Source organism: Bombus fervidus, chromosome 12, assembly GCF_041682495.2.
Source record: "Bombus fervidus isolate BK054 chromosome 12, iyBomFerv1, whole genome shotgun sequence".
In the NCBI taxonomy this organism is placed as follows: Eukaryota; Metazoa; Arthropoda; class Insecta; order Hymenoptera; family Apidae; genus Bombus; species Bombus fervidus.
The window spans coordinates 6,453,221-6,470,452 of NC_091528.1; the positions used below are offsets into that span (position 1 = coordinate 6,453,221).

Sequence of the window (17,232 nt, forward strand, 5' to 3'; positions counted from 1 at the left end):
AGTACCTCCAGAAGAAGATCCTGTACTCGATTCAGATGCAGCTGTGCTGGATTCTGTTGATGTTGCTGATGCAGTAGTCGAATCTGTTATTGTTGGCTGAGAAGATGATCTGGTCGTAGTTTCGGTAGTACCTCCAGAAGGAGATTCTGTACTCGATTCAGATGCAGCTGTGCTGGATTCCGTTGATGTTGCAGATGCAGTAGTAGAATCTGTTATTGTTGGCTCAGAAGATGCTCCAGTCGTAGTTTCTGTAGTACCTCCAGAAGGAGATCCTGTACTCGATTCAGATGGAGCTTTGCTAGATGCCGTCGGTGTTGCAGATGCAGCAGTCGAATCTGTTATTGTTGCAGTAGATCCAGTGCTTGCACTACTTGATGAACCTGATGGAGGCATCGTGCAATTTCTTGGGGGATACACGGACTCGGGATGATTGCACGTGTCGATGCTAGGATCCCATATGGTTCCAGGTGCGCAGTCGAAATGATACACGTTGAAGCCATTTCCATTGTCAACGCAACGATAGAATTTGTCACACCGTGTTGGGTCAGGATAGAAACCTGGTCTATCACAAACTGTGGCGTTATTAGGCTTTTTCGTAGTTGCCTCAGAAGTAGTTTCCGTACTGGATTCAGACGTGGGCCGAGTAGATGCTATAGTCGCAGACACTGTAGTACCTCCAGAAGGAGATCCTGTACTCGATTCAGATGCAGCTGTGCTAGATTCCGTTGATGTTGCAGATGCAGTAGTCGAATCTGTTATTGTTGGCTGAGAAGATGCTCTAGTCGTAGTTTCTGTAGTACCTCCAGTAGGAGATCCTGTACTCGATTCAGATGCAGCTGTGCTGGATTCTGTTGATGTTGCAGATGCAGTAGTCGAATCTGTTATTGTTGGCTGAGAAGATGATCTGGTCGTAGTTTCGGTAGTACCTCCAGAAGGAGATTCTGTACTCGATTCAGATGCAGCTGTGCTGGATTCCGTTGATGTTGCAGATGCAGTAATCGAATCTGTTATTGTTGGCTGAGAAGATGCTCTAGTCGTAGTTTCTGTAGTACCTCCAGTAGGAGATCCTGTACTCGATTCAGATGCAACTGTGCTGGATTCTGTTGATGTTGCAGATGCAGTAGTAGAATCTGTTATTGTTGGCGGAGAAGATGCTCTAGTCGTAGTTTCTGTAGTACCTCCAGAAGGAGATCCTGTACTCGATTCAGATGGAGCTTTGCTAGATGCCGTCGGTGTTGCAGATGCAGCAGTCGAATCTGTTATTGTTGCAGTAGATCCTGTGCTTGCACTACTTGATGAACCTGATGGAGGCATCGTGCAATTTCTTGAGGGATACACGGACTCGGGATGATTGCACGTGTCGATGCTAGGATCCCATATGGTTCCAGGTGCGCAGTCGAAATAATACACGTTGAAGCCGTTTCCATTGTCAACGCAACGATAGAATTTGTCACACCGTGTTGGGTCAGGATAGAAACCTGGTCTATCACAAACTGTGGCGTTATTAGGCTTCTTCGTAGTTGCCTCAGAAGTAGTTTCTGTACTGGATTCAGACGTGGGCCGAGTAGGTTCTATAGTCGCAGACACTGTAGTACCTCCAGAAGGAGATCCTGTACTCGATTCAGATGCAGCTGTGCTAGATTCCGTTGATGTTGCAGATGCAGTAGTCGAATCTGTTATTGTTGGTTGAGAAGATGCTCTAGTCGTAGTTTCTGTAGTACCTCCAGAAGGAGATCCTGTACTCGATTCAGATGGAGTTTTGCTAGATGCCGTCGGTGTTGCAGTTGCAGCAGTCGAATCTGTTATTGTTGCAGTAGATCCAGTGCTTGCACTACTTGATGAATCTGATGGAGGCATCGTACAATTTCTTGGGGGATACACGGACTCGGGATGATTGCACTTGTCGATGCTAGGATCCCATATGGTTCCAGGTGCGCAGTCGAAATAGTAGACGTTGAAGCCATTTCCATTGTCAACGCAACGATAGAATTTGTCACACCGTGTTGGGTCAGGATAGAAACCTGCTCTATCACAAACTGTGGCGTTATTAGGCTTCTTCGTAGTTGCCTCAGAAGTAGTTTCCGTACTGGATTCAGACGTGGGCCGAGTAGGTTCTATAGTCGCAGACACTGTAGTACCTTCAGAAGTAGATTCTGTACTTGATTCAGATGCAGCTGTGCTAGTTCCCGTCGGTACCGTAGATGCAGTAGTCGAATCTGTTATTGTTGGCTGTGAAGATGATCTGGTCGTAGTTTCGGTAGTACCTCCAGAAGGAGATTCTGTACTCGATTCAGATGCAGCTGTGCTAGATTCCGTTGATGTTGCAGATGCAGTAATCGAATCTGTTATTGTTGGCTGAGAAGATGCTCTAGTCGTAGTTTCTGTAGTACCTCCAGATGGAGATCCTGTACTCGACTCAGATGGAGCTTTGCTAGATGCCGTCGGTGTTGCAGATGCAGCAGTCGAATCTGTTATTGTTGCAGTAGATCCAGTGCTTGCACTACTTGAGGAACCTGATGGAGGCATCGTGCAATTTCTTGGAGGATACACGGACTCGGGATGATTGCACTTGTCGATGCTAGGATCCCATATGGTTCCAGGTGCGCAGTCGAAATAGTAGACGTTGAAGCCGTTTCCAATGTCAACGCAACGATAGAATTTGTCACACCGTGTTGGGTCTGGATAGAGACCTGGCTTATCACAAACTGTGGCGTCATTAGGCTTCTTTGTAGTGTAATCTGGTTTGCTGGGATCAGCTGTGCCGGTGACTTCATTAGAAGATGAATCTGGTTCTGTTGTGTCTGGCAAGCTAGTCGAAATAGATCCCCCTTTACAAGCAGGAACGAGATAATCGTGATTGCAGCTCTGAATATCTGAATCCCAAGCAGTTCCAGTACCGCACTGGAACTCGTATTTAATAAACGTGGAACCACTGCCGACGCAGCGATAGAATTTTCGACAGTCTCTGGGGTCTGCGAAGAATCCATCATGTGTACAGATATCTGGCGTATTTGTAGACCCTGAAGTTCCTGCCGAAATATATATGTAATTAGTAACTTATCATCGTTTATATTTATACATATTAAACCAGATTACGTTAAGAATACCTGAAGTAGAGCCAGAAGTGTTAGGAGTATCTGTTTCAGCAGGAGTACCAGCAGTGCCAGAAGTACCAGGATTTCCAGGGTTAGTATTAGAAGGTTCAATAGTTATACCAGGTGTATCTGAAGATTCAGATAAACTAGTAGTGCTAAGATTACTGGGTGATACTGATTCACACGGAATGCGAAGCGTAGCAGGCGTGTTAGTAGAGCCAGGTGTAGCAGGCGTTTCAGTTTCACTAGAACTGCCAGGGAAGCCTGGAGTATCAGGATCACTAGGAACACCACGTGTGCCGGGAGTTTCAGATTCACTACTGGGTATTGTTTGTGTTTCCCGAGTTACGGGAATACCGGATGTGAGTAGAGTAACGTATTTGCTGGGACTAGCGGGTTCACCAGGTGTAGCAGATGCGCCGGGAGCTGCGGGATCAGTAGACATACCAGGTGTACGAGAAGGTCCAATTTCACTATTGGGAGTCATTGGTGTTTCAGGAGTTTCGGGAATATCGGGTGTCCTGGGAGTCGCGGGTATACTGGACATTCCCGATGTGGGAGGAGGTGCAGCTTCACTACTGGATGCCGTTTGTGTGTCAGTGGTTTTGAGATGACTTGGCGTCCTGGGAGTTGAAGGTTTACTGGTCATGCCACATGTAGGAGGAGGTCCAGTTTCCCTACTGGGTGCCGTTGGTGTGTCAGTAGTTTTGAGATGACTTGACGTCTTCACAGTTGGAGGTCTACTGTGCATGCTGAGTATAAGAGGAGGTACAGTTTCACCACTGGGTGTTACTGGTGTTTCAGGAGTTTTGAGATAACTTGGCGTCCTGGGAGTTGGACGTTTACTGGCCATACCGGTTGTCGGAGGAGGTTAAGTTTCACCACTGTGTGTCGCAGGTGTTTCAGGAGTTCTGAGACGACTTGGCGTCATGGGAGTTGGAGGTTTACTGGACACAGCGGGTGTAGGAGGAGGTCCAATTTCACTACTGGGTGTTGCTGGAGTTTCAGGAGTTTTGAGATGACTTGGCGTCTTCGGAGTTGGTCTACTGTGCATGCTGGGCGTAGGAGGCGGTACAGTTTCGCCACTGGAAGATGTTGGTGTGTCAGTAGCTTTGAGATGACTTGGCGTCCTGGGAGTTGGAGGATTACTGGCCATACCGGGTGTGGGAGGAAGTGCAGTCTCACTACTGGATGCCGTTGGTGTGTCAGTTGTTTTCAGATGACTTGGTGTCCTGCGAGTTGGAGGTTTACTGGCCATACCGCTTGGTCGAAGAGATCTAGTTTCACTACTAGATATCGTTGGTGTGTCAGTTGTTTTCAGATGACTTGGCGTCTTGGGAGTTGGAGGTTTACTGGCCATAGCGGGTGTAGGAGGAGGCAAGGTTTTACTACTGCGTGTCGTTGGCTTTTCAGTGACTTTCAGATGACTTGGCGTCCTGGGAGTTGGAGGTTTACTGGCCATATCGCGTGGTCGAGGAGATCCAGTTTCACTACTAGATGTCGTTGGTGTGTCAGTAGTTTTGAGATGACTTGGCGTCCTGGGAGTTGGAGGTTTACTGGCCATAGCGGGTGTAGGAGGAGGCAAGGTTTTACTACTGCGTGTCGTTGGCTTTTCAGTGACTTTCAGATGACTTGGCGTCCTCGGAGTTGGAGGTTTATTGGCCATACCGGGTGTGGAAGGAAGTGCAGTCTCACTACTGGATGCCGTTGGTGTGTCAGTTGTTTTCAGATGACTTGGCGTCCTGGGAGTTGGAGATTTACTGGCCATACCGCGTGGTCGAGGAGATCCAGTTTCACTACTAGCTGTCGTTGGTGTGTCAGTAGTTTTGAGATGACTTGGTGTCCTGGGAGTTGGACGATTACTGGCCATACCGGGTGTGGAAGGAAGTGCAGTCTCACTACTGGATGCCGTTGGTGTCTCAGTTTTTTTCAGATGACTTGACGTCCTGGGATTTAGAGGTTTACTGGCCGTACCGCGTAGACGAAGAGATCGAGTTTCACTAACAGATACAGTTGATGTGTCGGTAGTTTTGAGATGACATGGCGTCCTGGGAGTTGGAGGTTTACTGGCCAAAGCGGGTGTAGGAGGAGGCAAGGTTTTACTACTGCGTGTCATTGGTTTTTCTGTAACTTTCAGATGACTTGGCGTCCTGGGAGTTGGAGGTTTACTGGCCATACTGGGTGTGGGAGGAAGTGCAGTCTCACTACTGTATGCCGTTGGTGTATCAGTAGTTTTGAGATGACGTGGCGTTCTGGGAGTTGGAGGTTTACTGGCCATAGCGGGTGTGGAAGTAGGCACAGTTTTACTGCTGCGTATCGTTGGTTTGTCAGTAGTTTTCAGATGACTTGGCGTCCTGGGAGTTGGAGGTTTACTGTGCATACTGGGTGTAGGAGGAGATCCAGTTTCACTACTAGATGTCGTTGGTGCATCAGTAGTTTTGAGATGACTTGGCGTCCTGGGTGTTGGAGGTTTACTGTGCATACTGGGTGTAGGAGGAGATCCAATTTCACTAATAGGTGTCGCTGGAGTTTCAGTAGTTTTGAGATGACTTGGCGTTCTGGGAGTTGGAGGTTTACTGGCCATAGCGGGTGTGGAAGTAGGCACAGTTTTACTGCTGCGTATCGTTGGTTTGTCAGTAGTTTTCAGATGACTTGGCGTCCTGGGTGTTGGACGTTTACTGTGCATACTGGGTGTAGGAGGAGATCCAGTTTCACTACTAGATGTCGTTGGTGCATCAGTAGTTTTGAGATGACTTGGCGTCCTGGGTGTTGGAGGTTTACTGTGCATACTGGGTGTAGGAGGAGATCCAATTTCACTAATAGGTGTCGCTGGAGTTTCAGTAGTTTTGAGATGACTTGGCGTCCTGGGTGTTGGAGGTTTACTGTGCATACTGGGTGTAGGAGGAGATCCAATTTCACTAATAGGTGTCGCTGGAGTTTCAGTAGTTCTGAGATGACTTGGCGTCCTGGGCGTTGGAGGTTTACTCTGCATACTGGGTGTAGGAGGAGATCCAATTTCACTAATAGGTGTCGCTGGAGTTTCAGTAGTTTTGAGATGACTTGGCGTTCTGGGAGTTGGAGGTTTACTGGCCATAGCGGGTGTGGAAGTAGGCACAGTTTTACTGCTGCGTATCGTTGGTTTGTCAGTAGTTTTCAGATGACTTGGCGTCCTGGGTGTTGGAGGTTTACTGTGCATACTGGGTGTAGGAGGAGATCCAATTTCACTATTAGGTGTCGCTGGAGTTTCAGTAGTTTTGAGATGACTTGGCGTTCTGGGAGTTGGTGGTTTACTAAGCATGTCGGGTGTAGGAGGTGGTCCAGTTTCATTAATGGGTGTTGGTGTTTCATGTGTTTCGAGACTACCTAGTGTCCTGAGAGTTGCAGGTTCATTAGCTATACCAAATGTACGAGGACGTCCAGTTTCAATATTGAATGTGGATTGTGTTTCAGGAATTTCGGAAATATCTGGGGTCGTGGGAGTTCCTATTTCACAAGCCCTACCAGGTGTACGAGAAGATCCAGTTTCACTATTGGGTGTCGCTGGTCTTTCAGGAGGATTGAGAAGACTTGGCATCCTAGGAGTTGATTGTGTACTAGACATGTCGGGTGTACGAGGGGGTCCTGATTCACCATTGGATGCTGTAAGAGTGTCAGGAGATTCGGGATTACCTGGTGTCTGGGGAGTTTCAGGATCACTGGGTATACCAGGTGTACGAGGACGTCCAGTTTCACCATTGAATGTCGATGATGTTTCAGGAGTTTCGGAAATGTCTGTTGTCCTGGGAGTTGCTGATTCACTAGCCATATCAGGTGTAGGAGAAGATCTAATTTCACTATTGGATGTCGCTGGTGTTTCAGGAGATTTGAGATGACTTGGTGTCCTGGGAGTTGGAGGTTCACTGCGTATACCAGATGTACGAGGAGGTTCGTCTTCCCTAGTGGATGATGCTGTTGTTACTGGAGTATTGGTATGACGGTATGTACTTACAATAGACGGTAAGCCGACATCTGTAAATGTACGTATACGAAGTCCAGTTTCGCCTTCACTACTGGATGATCTTTGTGGTATAGGACTGTCGGCAGAACCGGAAGTGCTTTCAGTACTGGGTGTGCGGTCAATTAGACGTTCACTGAGTTTACCAGGTTTACGAGGAGGTTCGCTTTTACTACTGGATGCCGTTTGTGGTGCAGGAATGTTGGAAGTACCAGATGTGCTTGGAGTAATGAGTGTGCCGTTAATTGCAGGTTCACTGGGTTTACCAGGTTTACGAGGAGGTTCGCTTTCACTACTGGATGATCTTTGTGGTATAGGACTGTCGGGAGAACCGGAAGTGCTTTCAATACTGGGTGTGCGGTTAATTACAGGTTCACTGGTTTTACCAGGTTTACGAGGAGGTTCGCTTTCACCACTGGATGTCGTTTGTGGTGCAGGAGAGTCGGGAGAACCAGCTGTGCTTGGAGTAGTCAGTGTGTCGTTAATTGCGGGTTCACTGGGTTTACCAGGTTTACGAGGAGGTTCGCTTTCACCACTGGATGTCGTTTGTGGTGCAGGAGAGTCGGGAGAACCGGATGTGCTTGGAGTAGTGAGTGTGCCGTTAATTGCAGGTTCACTGGGTTTACCAGGTTTACGAGGAGGTTCGCTTTCACCACTGGATGTCGTTTCTGGTGCAAGAGAGTCGGGAGAACCAGATGTGCTTGGAGTAGTGAGTGTGCCGTTAATTGCGGGTTCACTGGGTTTACCAGGTTTACGAGGAGGTTCGCTTTCACCACTGGATGTCGTTTGTGGTGCAAGAGAGTCGGGAGAACCAGATGTGCTTGGAGTAGTGAGTGTGCCGTTAATTGCAGGTTCACTGGGTTTACCAGGTTTACGAGGAGGTTTGCCTTCACTACTGGATGTTGTTTGTGGTGCAGGAGAGTCGGGAGTACCGGATGTGCTTGCAGTACTGGGTTTGTCGTTAGTTGCAGGTTCACTGGGTTTACCAGGTTTACGAGGAGGTTTGCCTTCACTACTGGATGTTGTTTGTGGTGCAGGAGTGTCGGAAGAACCGGATGTGCTTGCAGTACCGCTTGTGCCGGAAGTTTCAGGTTCACTAGGTGTGCCTGCATAATCGTGTTCACTAGAACTACTTGGAGTCTCGGATTCACTAGGTGTGCCAGAGGAGCCTGGATTATTAGTTTCACTATTAGTGCGTGGAGTGTCTAAATTGTCGGCTTCATTAGGAGAGCCAGGAGTGCCTGAAGTATCAGATTCACTAGGAATGTCAGTTGTTGCGGTTGTTCCAATTTCACTATTAGGTGTCGCTGGAGTTTCAGTAGTTTTGAGATGACTTGGCGTTCTGGGAGTTGGTGGTTTACTAAGCATGTCGGGTGTAAGAGGTGGTCCAGTTTCATTAATGGGTCTTGTTGGTGTTTTATGTGTATCAAGACTACCTAGTGTCCTGAGAGCTGCTGGTTCATTAGCTATAACATGTGTACGAGGCCGTCCACTTTCGCTATTGAATGTGGATGGTGTTTCTGTAGTTTCGAAAATATCTGGTGTCCTGGAGGTTGCTGGATCACTAGGTATACCAGATATTCGAGGACGTCCAGTTTCAATATTGATTGTGGATGGTGTTTCCGAAATTTCGGAAGTATCTGAAGTCCTGGGAGTTGCTAGTTCAGAAGCTATAAAGGGTGGTCGAGGAGATCCAGTTTCACTACTAGATGTCGTTGGTGCATCAGTAGTTTTGAGATGACTTGGCGTCCTGGGTGTTGGAGGTTTACTGTGCATACTGGGTGTAGGAGGAGATCCAATTTCACTAATAGGTGTCGCTGGAGTTTCAATAGTTTTGAGATGACTTGGCGTCCTGGGCGTTGGAGGTTTACTGTGCATACTGGGTGTGGGAGGAGATCCAATTTCACTAATAGGTGTCACTGGAGTTTCAGTAGTTTTGAGATGACTTGGCGTTCTGGGAGTTGGAGGTTTACTGGCCATAGCGGGTGTGGAAGTAGGCACAGTTTTACTGCTGCGTATCGTTGGTTTGTCAGTAGTTTTCAGATGACTTGGCGTCCTGGGTGTTGGACGTTTACTGTGCATACTGGGTGTAGGAGGAGATCCAGTTTCACTACTAGATGTCGTTGGTGCATCAGTAGTTTTGAGATGACTTGGCGTCCTGGGTGTTGGAGGTTTACTGTGCATACTGGGTGTAGGAGGAGATCCAATTTCACTAATAGGTGTCGCTGGAGTTTCAGTAGTTTTGAGATGACTTGGCGTTCTGGGAGTTGGAGGTTTACTGGCCATAGCGGGTGTGGAAGTAGGCACAGTTTTACTGCTGCGTATCGTTGGTTTGTCAGTAGTTTTCAGATGACTTGGCGTCCTGGGAGTTGGAGGTTTACTGGCCATTTCGCGTGGACAAAAGTATCGAGTTTCAGTACTAGATGCAGTTGGTGCGTCAGTAGTTTTTAGATGACTTGGCGTCCTGGGTGTTGGAGGTTTACTGTGCATACTGGGTGTAGGAGGAGATCCAATTTCACTAATAGGTGTCGCTGGAGTTTCAGTAGTTTTGAGATGACTTGGCGTCCTGGGCGTTGGAGGTTTACTGTGCATACTGGGTGTAGGAGGAGATCCAATTTCACTAATAGGTGTCGCTGGGGTTTCAGTAGTTTTGAGATGACTTGGCGTTCTGGGAGTTGGAGGTTTACTGGCCATAGCGGGTGTGGAAGTAGGCACAGTTTTACTGCTGCGTATCGTTGGTTTGTCAGTAGTTTTCAGATGACTTGGCGTCCTGGGTGTTGGAGGTTTACTGTGCATACTGGGTGTACGAGGAGATCCAGTTTCACTACTAGATGTCGTTGGTGCATCAGTAGTTTTGAGATGACTTGGCGTTCTGGGAGTTGGTGGTTTACTAAGCATGTCGGGTGTAAGAGGTGGTCCAGTTTCATTAATGGGTCTTGTTGGTGTTTTATGTGTATCAAGACTACCTAGTGTCCTGAGAGTTGCTGGTTCATTAGCTATACCACGTGTACGAGGCCGTCCAGTTTCGCTATTGAATGTGGATGGTGTTTCTGGAGTTTCGAAAATATCCGGTGTCCTGGAGGTTGCTGGATCACTAGGTATACCACGTGTACGTGGACTTCCAGTTTCAATATTGAATGTGGATGGTGTTTCAGAAATTTCGGAAGTGTCTGAAGTCCTGAGAGTTGCTAGTTCAGACGCTATAACGGGTGGTCGAGGAGATCCAGTTTCACTACTACATGTCGTTATTGCATCAGTAGTTTTGAGATGACTTGGCGTCCTGGGCGTTGGAGGTTTACTGTGCATACTGGGTGTAGGAGGAGATCCAATTTCACTAATAGGTGTCGTTGGTTTTTCAGTAGTTTTCAGATGACTTGGCGTCCTGGGAGTTGGTGGTTTACTAAGCATGTCGGGTGTAGGAGGTTGTCCAGTTTCATTAATGGGTGTAGTTGGTGTTTTATGTGTTTCGAGACTACCTAGTGTCCTAAGAGTTGCAGGTTCAATAGCTATACCAAGTGTACGAGGACGTCCAGTTTCAATATTGAATGTGGATGGTGTTTCAGGTATTTCGGAAATATCTGGAGTACTCGGAGTTGCTAGTTCACAAGTCATACCGTGTGGTCGAGGAGATCCAGTTTCACTATTGGGTGTCGCTGGTCTTTCAGGAGGATTGAGAAGACTTGGCATCCTAGGAGTTGATTGTGTACTAGACATGTCGGGTGTACGAGGGGGTCCTGATTCACCATTGGATGCTGTAAGAGTGTCAGGAGATTCGGGATTACCTGGTGTCTGGGGAGTTTCAGGATCACTGGGTATACCAGGTGTACGAGGACGTCCAGTTTCACCATTGAATGTCGATGATGTTTCAGGAGTTTCGGAAATGTCTGTTGTCCTGGGAGTTGCTGATTCACTAGCCATATCAGGTGTAGGAGAAGATCTAATTTCACTATTGGATGTCGCTGGTGTTTCAGGAGATTTGAGATGACTTGGTGTCCTGGGAGTTGGAGGTTCACTGCGTATACCAGATGTACGAGGAGGTTCGTCTTCCCTAGTGGATGATGCTGTTGTTACTGGAGTATTGGTATGACGGTATGTACTTACAATAGACGGTAAGCCGACATCTGTAAATGTACGTATACGAAGTCCAGTTTCGCCTTCACTACTGGATGATCTTTGTGGTATAGGACTGTCGGCAGAACCGGAAGTGCTTTCAGTACTGGGTGTGCGGTCAATTAGACGTTCACTGAGTTTACCAGGTTTACGAGGAGGTTCGCTTTTACTACTGGATGCCGTTTGTGGTGCAGGAATGTTGGAAGTACCAGATGTGCTTGGAGTAATGAGTGTGCCGTTAATTGCAGGTTCACTGGGTTTACCAGGTTTACGAGGAGGTTCGCTTTCACTACTGGATGATCTTTGTGGTATAGGACTGTCGGGAGAACCGGAAGTGCTTTCAATACTGGGTGTGCGGTTAATTACAGGTTCACTGGTTTTACCAGGTTTACGAGGAGGTTCGCTTTCACTACTGGATGTCGTTTGTGGTGCAGGAATGTCGGGAGTACCAGATGTGCTTGGGGTAGTGAGTGTGCCGTTCGTTGCGGGTTCACTGGGTTTACCAGGTTTACGAGGAGGTTCGCTTTCACCACTGGATGTCGTTTGTGGTGCAAGGGAGTCGGGAGAACCAGATGTGCTTGGAGTAGTGAGTGTGCCGTTAATTGCAGGTTCACTGGGTTTACCAGGTTTACCAGGTTTACGAGGAGGTTCGCCTTCACTACGGGATGTCGTTTGTGGTGCGGGAGAGTCGGCATAACCGGATGTGCTTGCAGTACTGGGTTTGTCGTTAGGTGCAGGTTCACTGGGTTTACCAGGTTTACGAGGAGGTTTGCCTTCACTACGGGATGTTGTTTGTGGTGCAGGAGTGTCGGGAGAACCGGATGTGCTTGCAGTACCGCTTGTGCCGGAAGTTTCAGGTTCACTAGGTGTGCCTGCATAATCGTGTTCACTAGAACTACTTGGAGTCTCGGATTCACTAGGTGTGCCAGAGGAGCCTGGATTATTAGTTTCATTATTAGTGCGTGGATTGTCTGAATTGTCGGCTTCATTAGGAGAGCCAGGAGTGCCTGAAGTGTCAGATTCACTAGGAATGTCAGTTGTTGCGGTTGTTCCAATTTCACTTCTTAGTGTTGCTGATGTTTGAAGAGTTTCCAAATTACTTGGCGTGCTTAGAGTGCCGAGAATCTTGGGTGCTTCCGTTATGCTAGGTGTGGGTGTCGTATTAGTAATTTCGGGAGTTTTAGGATTTTCGAGGTTTACAGGTGTTCCTGAGGTGCTAGGTTGTCCGAGTGAGCCAGAACATGCGGATGTGCTGGATGAGCCAAGCCATACTAGTGTACCGGGTGTACCGGTAGTGGCCACAGTACCTGTAGTGTCCAATGTTCCAGATGTACCAGGAGTTCCAGGAGATCCTGGGGTACCTGGCGTACCTGGAGTACCAGGTGTGCTGGGTAACTCAGGAGTGCCCGGGACACCAGGACGTCCTGGAATGCTTGGAATGCCTGGTCCTTCAGGTATGCCGGGTGTGCCAGATGTGCCAGGTGTGCCGGGAGTACCAGGTGTGCCGGGAGTACCAGGTGTGCCGGGTGAGCCAGGACTGCCTGGGGCACCAGGACGTCCTGGAATGCTTGGAATGCCTGGTCCTTCAGGTATGCTGGGTGTGCCAGATGTGCCAGGTGTGCCAGATGTGCCAGGTGTGCCGGGAGTACCAGGACTTCCTGGAAGGCTAGGAGCGCCTGAGCTTTCAGGTGTGCCGGCTGTGCCAGGTGTGCCAGGAGTACCAGATGTGCTGGGTGACTCAGGAGTACCCGGGACACCAGGACGTCCTGGAATGCTTGGAATGCCTGGTCCTACAGGTATGCTGGGAGTGCCGGGAGTACCTGGACTTCCTGGAAGGCTAGGAGCGCCTGAGCTTTCAGGTGTGCTGGCTGTGCCAGGTGTGCCGGGTGAGCCAGGACTGCCTGGGGCACCAGGACGTCCTGGAATGCTTGGAATGCCTGGTCCTTCAGGCATGCTGGGTGTGCCGGGAGTACCAGGACTTCCTGGAAGGCTAGGAGCGCCTGAGCTTTCAGGTGTGCCGGCTGTGCCAGGTGTACCAGGAGTACCAGGTGTGCCGGGTGAGCCAGGACTGCCAGGGGCACCAGGACTTCCTGGAATGCCAGGAGTGCCAGGAGTACTAGGTGTGCTGGGTGAGCCAGGTGTGCCGGGTGAGCCCGGTGTGCCGGGAGTATCAGGACTTCCTGGAAGGCTAGGAGCGCCTGAGCTTTCAGGTGTGCTGGCTGTGCCAGGTGTGCCAGGAGTACCAGGTGTGCCAGGAGTACCAGGTGTGCCAGGAGTACCAGGTGTGCCAGGAGTACCAGGTGTGCCGGGTGAGCCAGGACTGCCTGGGGCACCAGGACGTCCTGGAATGCTTGGAATGGCTGGTCCTTCAGGTATGCTGGGTGTGCCGGGAGTACCAGGACTTCCTGGAAGGCTAGGAGCGCCTGAGCTTTCAGGTGTGCCGGCTGTGCCAGGTGTACCAGGAGTACCAGGTGTGCCGGGTGAGCCAGGACTGCCTGGGGCACCAGGACTTCCTGGAATTCCAGGAGTGCCAGGAGTACTGGATGTGCTGGGTGAGCCAGGTGTGCCGGGTGAGCCCGGTGTGCCGGGAGTACCAGGACTTCCTGGAAGGCTAGGAGCGCCTGAGCTTCCAGCTATGCCGGCTGTGCTAGGTGTGCCAGGAGTACCAGGTGTGCCGGGTGAGCCAGGACTCCCTGGGGCACCAGGACGTCCTGGAATGCTTGGAATGCCTGGTCCTTCAGGTATGCTGGGTGTGCCGGGAGTACCAGGACTTCCTGGAAGGCTAGGAGCGTCTGAGCTTTCAGGTGTGCCGGCTGTGCCAGGTGTGCCAGGAGTACCAGGTGTGCCGGGTGAGCCAGGACTGCCTGGGGCACCAGGACTTCCTGGAATGCCAGGAGTGCCAGCAGTACTAGGTGTGCCGGGTGAGCTGGGTGTGCCGGAAGTACCAGGACTTCCTGGAAGGCTAGGAGCGCCTGAGCTTCCAGGTGTGCCGGCTGTGCCAGGTGTGCCAGGAGTACTAGGTGTGCCGGGAGTACCAGGACTTCCTGGAAGGCTAGGAGCGCCTGAGCTTCCAGGTGTGCCGGCTGTGCCAGGTGTGCCAGGAGAACCAGGTGTGCCAGGAGAACCAGGTGTGCCAGGAGAACCAGGTGTGCCAGGAGAACCAGGTGTGCCAGGAGAACCAGGTGTGCCAGGAGAACCAGGTGTGCCAGGAGTACTAGGTGTGCCAGGCGTACCAGGTGCGTCAGGAGTACCAGGTGTGTCAGGAGTATCAGGTATGCTAGGAGTATCAGGTGTGCCAGGAGTACCAGGTGTGCCAGGAGTACCAGGTGTGCCGGTTGAGCCAGGTGTGCCAGGGTTACTAGGACTTCCAGGAATTCCAGGTGTACCAGGAGTACCAGGTGTGCCGGGTGAGCCAGGAGTGCCTGTGACACCAGGACTTCCTGGAATGCTTGAAGTGCCTGGGGTTCCAGGTGTGCCAGGTGTGCCAGGTGTGCCGGGTGCGCCGGGTGAGCCAGAAGTGCCTGGGGCACCAGTACTTCCTGGAACGCTAGGAGTGCCTGGGATTCCGGATATGCCGGTTGTGCCAGATGTGCCAGGTTTACCGGGTGTGCCAGATGTGTCCGGTGTGCCAGATGTGCCCGGTGTGCCAGATATGTCAGGAGTACCAGAACTTCCTGGAGTGATAGAGGTGCCTACGCTTCCAGGTGTGCCAGGTGTACCAGGAGCCCCTGAGGTGCCAGATGTAACAGGAGTTCCAGGGGTGCTAGGTGTACCAGGAGTTCCCGAGATGCCAGGCGTACCTGAAGTACTGGAAGTTGTAGCAGATCCTGAACTGCCAGAAGTTCCAGGGGTGCCAGGTGTTCCCGGAGTGCCCGGAGTACCAGGTGTTCCTGGAGTGCCCGGAGTACCAGGTGTTCCTGGAATGCCCGGGGTACCGGGAGAAGCAGGTTGTCCAGTAGTTTCTCCAGGCTGAGCTGGTTGTCCTGGTTGACTAGTAGCATCTCCAGGTTGTCCAGGGCTGCCTGTTCCGCTTGTCCATTGTCCATTATCATCGCCACTACCAGTAGCGCCTGCCCCTGAGCCTTCTTTGCAGTCTTCTCGTGATACAGCCCAAGGATGATTACATCCTTGTATATCTGGATCCCAGACAGTACCAACTCCACATTCAAATTCATGCTTTACAAAGTTTCCAGAACCTTCCTCAACGCATCTATAAAATTTTCTACAGTTATTCACATCAGCAAAATATCCTTCTTGAACGCATCGTCCTCGACCTTGGTCGTTCCCTGGTTTTCCACTTGTTGCAGAAGATTGGTTACTACTTGTTGATAAACTTGTGGTTGTGGTCTGTGAAGTTGTTTGCAGTAGATTGTTTGTAACAGTTCCATTGGTCGCCCATATTTCTGTTGTGGTCGGAGAAGTCGTAGTCGAATTGTTGTTTATGATATTTCCACCACACTCTGGACGGTCGCTGTCGTTGGGGAGAGTACAGATATTACCCCTACGCATCGAGAATACTGTTCCAACACCGCACTCGAATTGAAAGATCTGCAGCGGTTTTCCGAATCCCCAATCGACACATCGGTAGAATCTTCTACAGTCGCTGGGATCGGCATGATATCCTACTTCAATGCACATGAAACCACTCGGTATATGTGGCAAGGGCAGATGTATCGAGGGCAGACCTTTTGCTAAAATAATAGAAATGATTATAAATAATAATAGGCAGAAAATAGGCTTTGTAAATTCAAAGAAAATTTTACTCGATCTTTTGATACTTTTTACGTTTCTCTTGCGAAAAAAGTTAACATTGGAATGTTGGAATATTCGAGTCTGAAATTCGCGATACGTAGATATAAAGAATTTTACATTAGTAAAGTTCTTTAAGTAAGTTTCCTTCGATGCGTTCAAGGCCACGCGTCTCGCGCGAAACCAGTTTGAAGACACAGCGGACAACAACGTTGCTGACTGAGATGACGGAGAAATAAAAATGATGGCAATGCACCATGGAATCGGTAAGCGTATCACGCGTCCGTGAGCCGCGCTGTAAATGGGCTTGTCAAGAAAATAGATAGTTCGTGCATCTCCTAAAAGGTCCTTCGAACCATTCATGCCAACTTCGACCGTGAACCGTGAATACTACAAACTAGTTTGAAGTTCAAATTTCGAATCAATGAAAAGGATCTTACCAATATCAGCTAACGTCGGTGAGATCAGCGCTATCAAAACGCCTAATGTATATAGGCTTGCCCACATGTTTTCGGTTCACCGTGTCTGAAAACGAAATAATTCATATCAATAAAATTGTCAGAAACCGATGTTAATTTTGTCGATTTCTTAGCGAAGAATCAACGGTGCTCATAAATTTAAATCTAATGGCGTTTAAATCTCCATAGTTTTAACGGGATAGCCGAACATGACGTAGTCTGCTTCGTTTTGTAGGGCGAGAGGCGTGGATTTCCTTGGTTGAAAATTTCGCATAAACCGGCAAAGACAAGCAGTCGAACAGTTACGTACCGCTTGGCTCATGTCCAATCTTCCCCGACCGAAAGGATTCTAACTGTCCCTTGACCTTGGCTGGAATAATTCAAGCATCATCGATGGCTCAGGATCAAACGATTCTCATTTCGACCTCGATTTATTTCATCGTTCCACTCTTCGATAGAAATCCACGTGCTACAGCAACAATTTCAATACCCTACTCATCGCGAATTCACTTGTACAGTTACGTTAACGTTGATTTCCGACACGCCTTTAATGATTTGACACCATAGCTTTTTTTACCGAGACCGTAAATCAGCGTCCATCGTGAATAGAATAAGGAAGACGAGAAGTGAACGAACCTTGTGTCTTCTTGGCTGTGCCGTACTATGATCTGCATCGCAAATTCCTTAATTCCCCATCGCCACCAATTCTTTCTATGCAGCCGTTGCAGTGATTACTGCTGTTAGCTAACAGTCTTTCGAATTGTTTATCATATAACAGTACTCGAAATCCAAGTGTAAATCGTAAGATATTATAAAAACATAGAAA

General features: G+C 49.2%; 1 protein-coding gene across 1 annotated transcript in view; it reads right to left on the minus strand.

The window, feature by feature from the left end:
- Positions 1-17,232, minus strand: part of LOC139993087 (uncharacterized) — a 33,781-nt gene that overhangs the window by 5,801 nt on the left and 10,748 nt on the right. The window contains exons 2-4 of the mRNA XM_072014501.1: positions 16,389-16,473; positions 15,108-15,890; positions 105-3,029 (exon numbers count right to left, since the gene is read on the minus strand). Coding sequence (XP_071870602.1) covers positions 105-3,029; positions 15,108-15,890; positions 16,389-16,455 — 3,775 coding nt within the window. The 5' untranslated portion in view covers positions 16,456-16,473. The remainder of the gene's footprint in view (positions 1-104; positions 3,030-15,107; positions 15,891-16,388; positions 16,474-17,232) is intronic.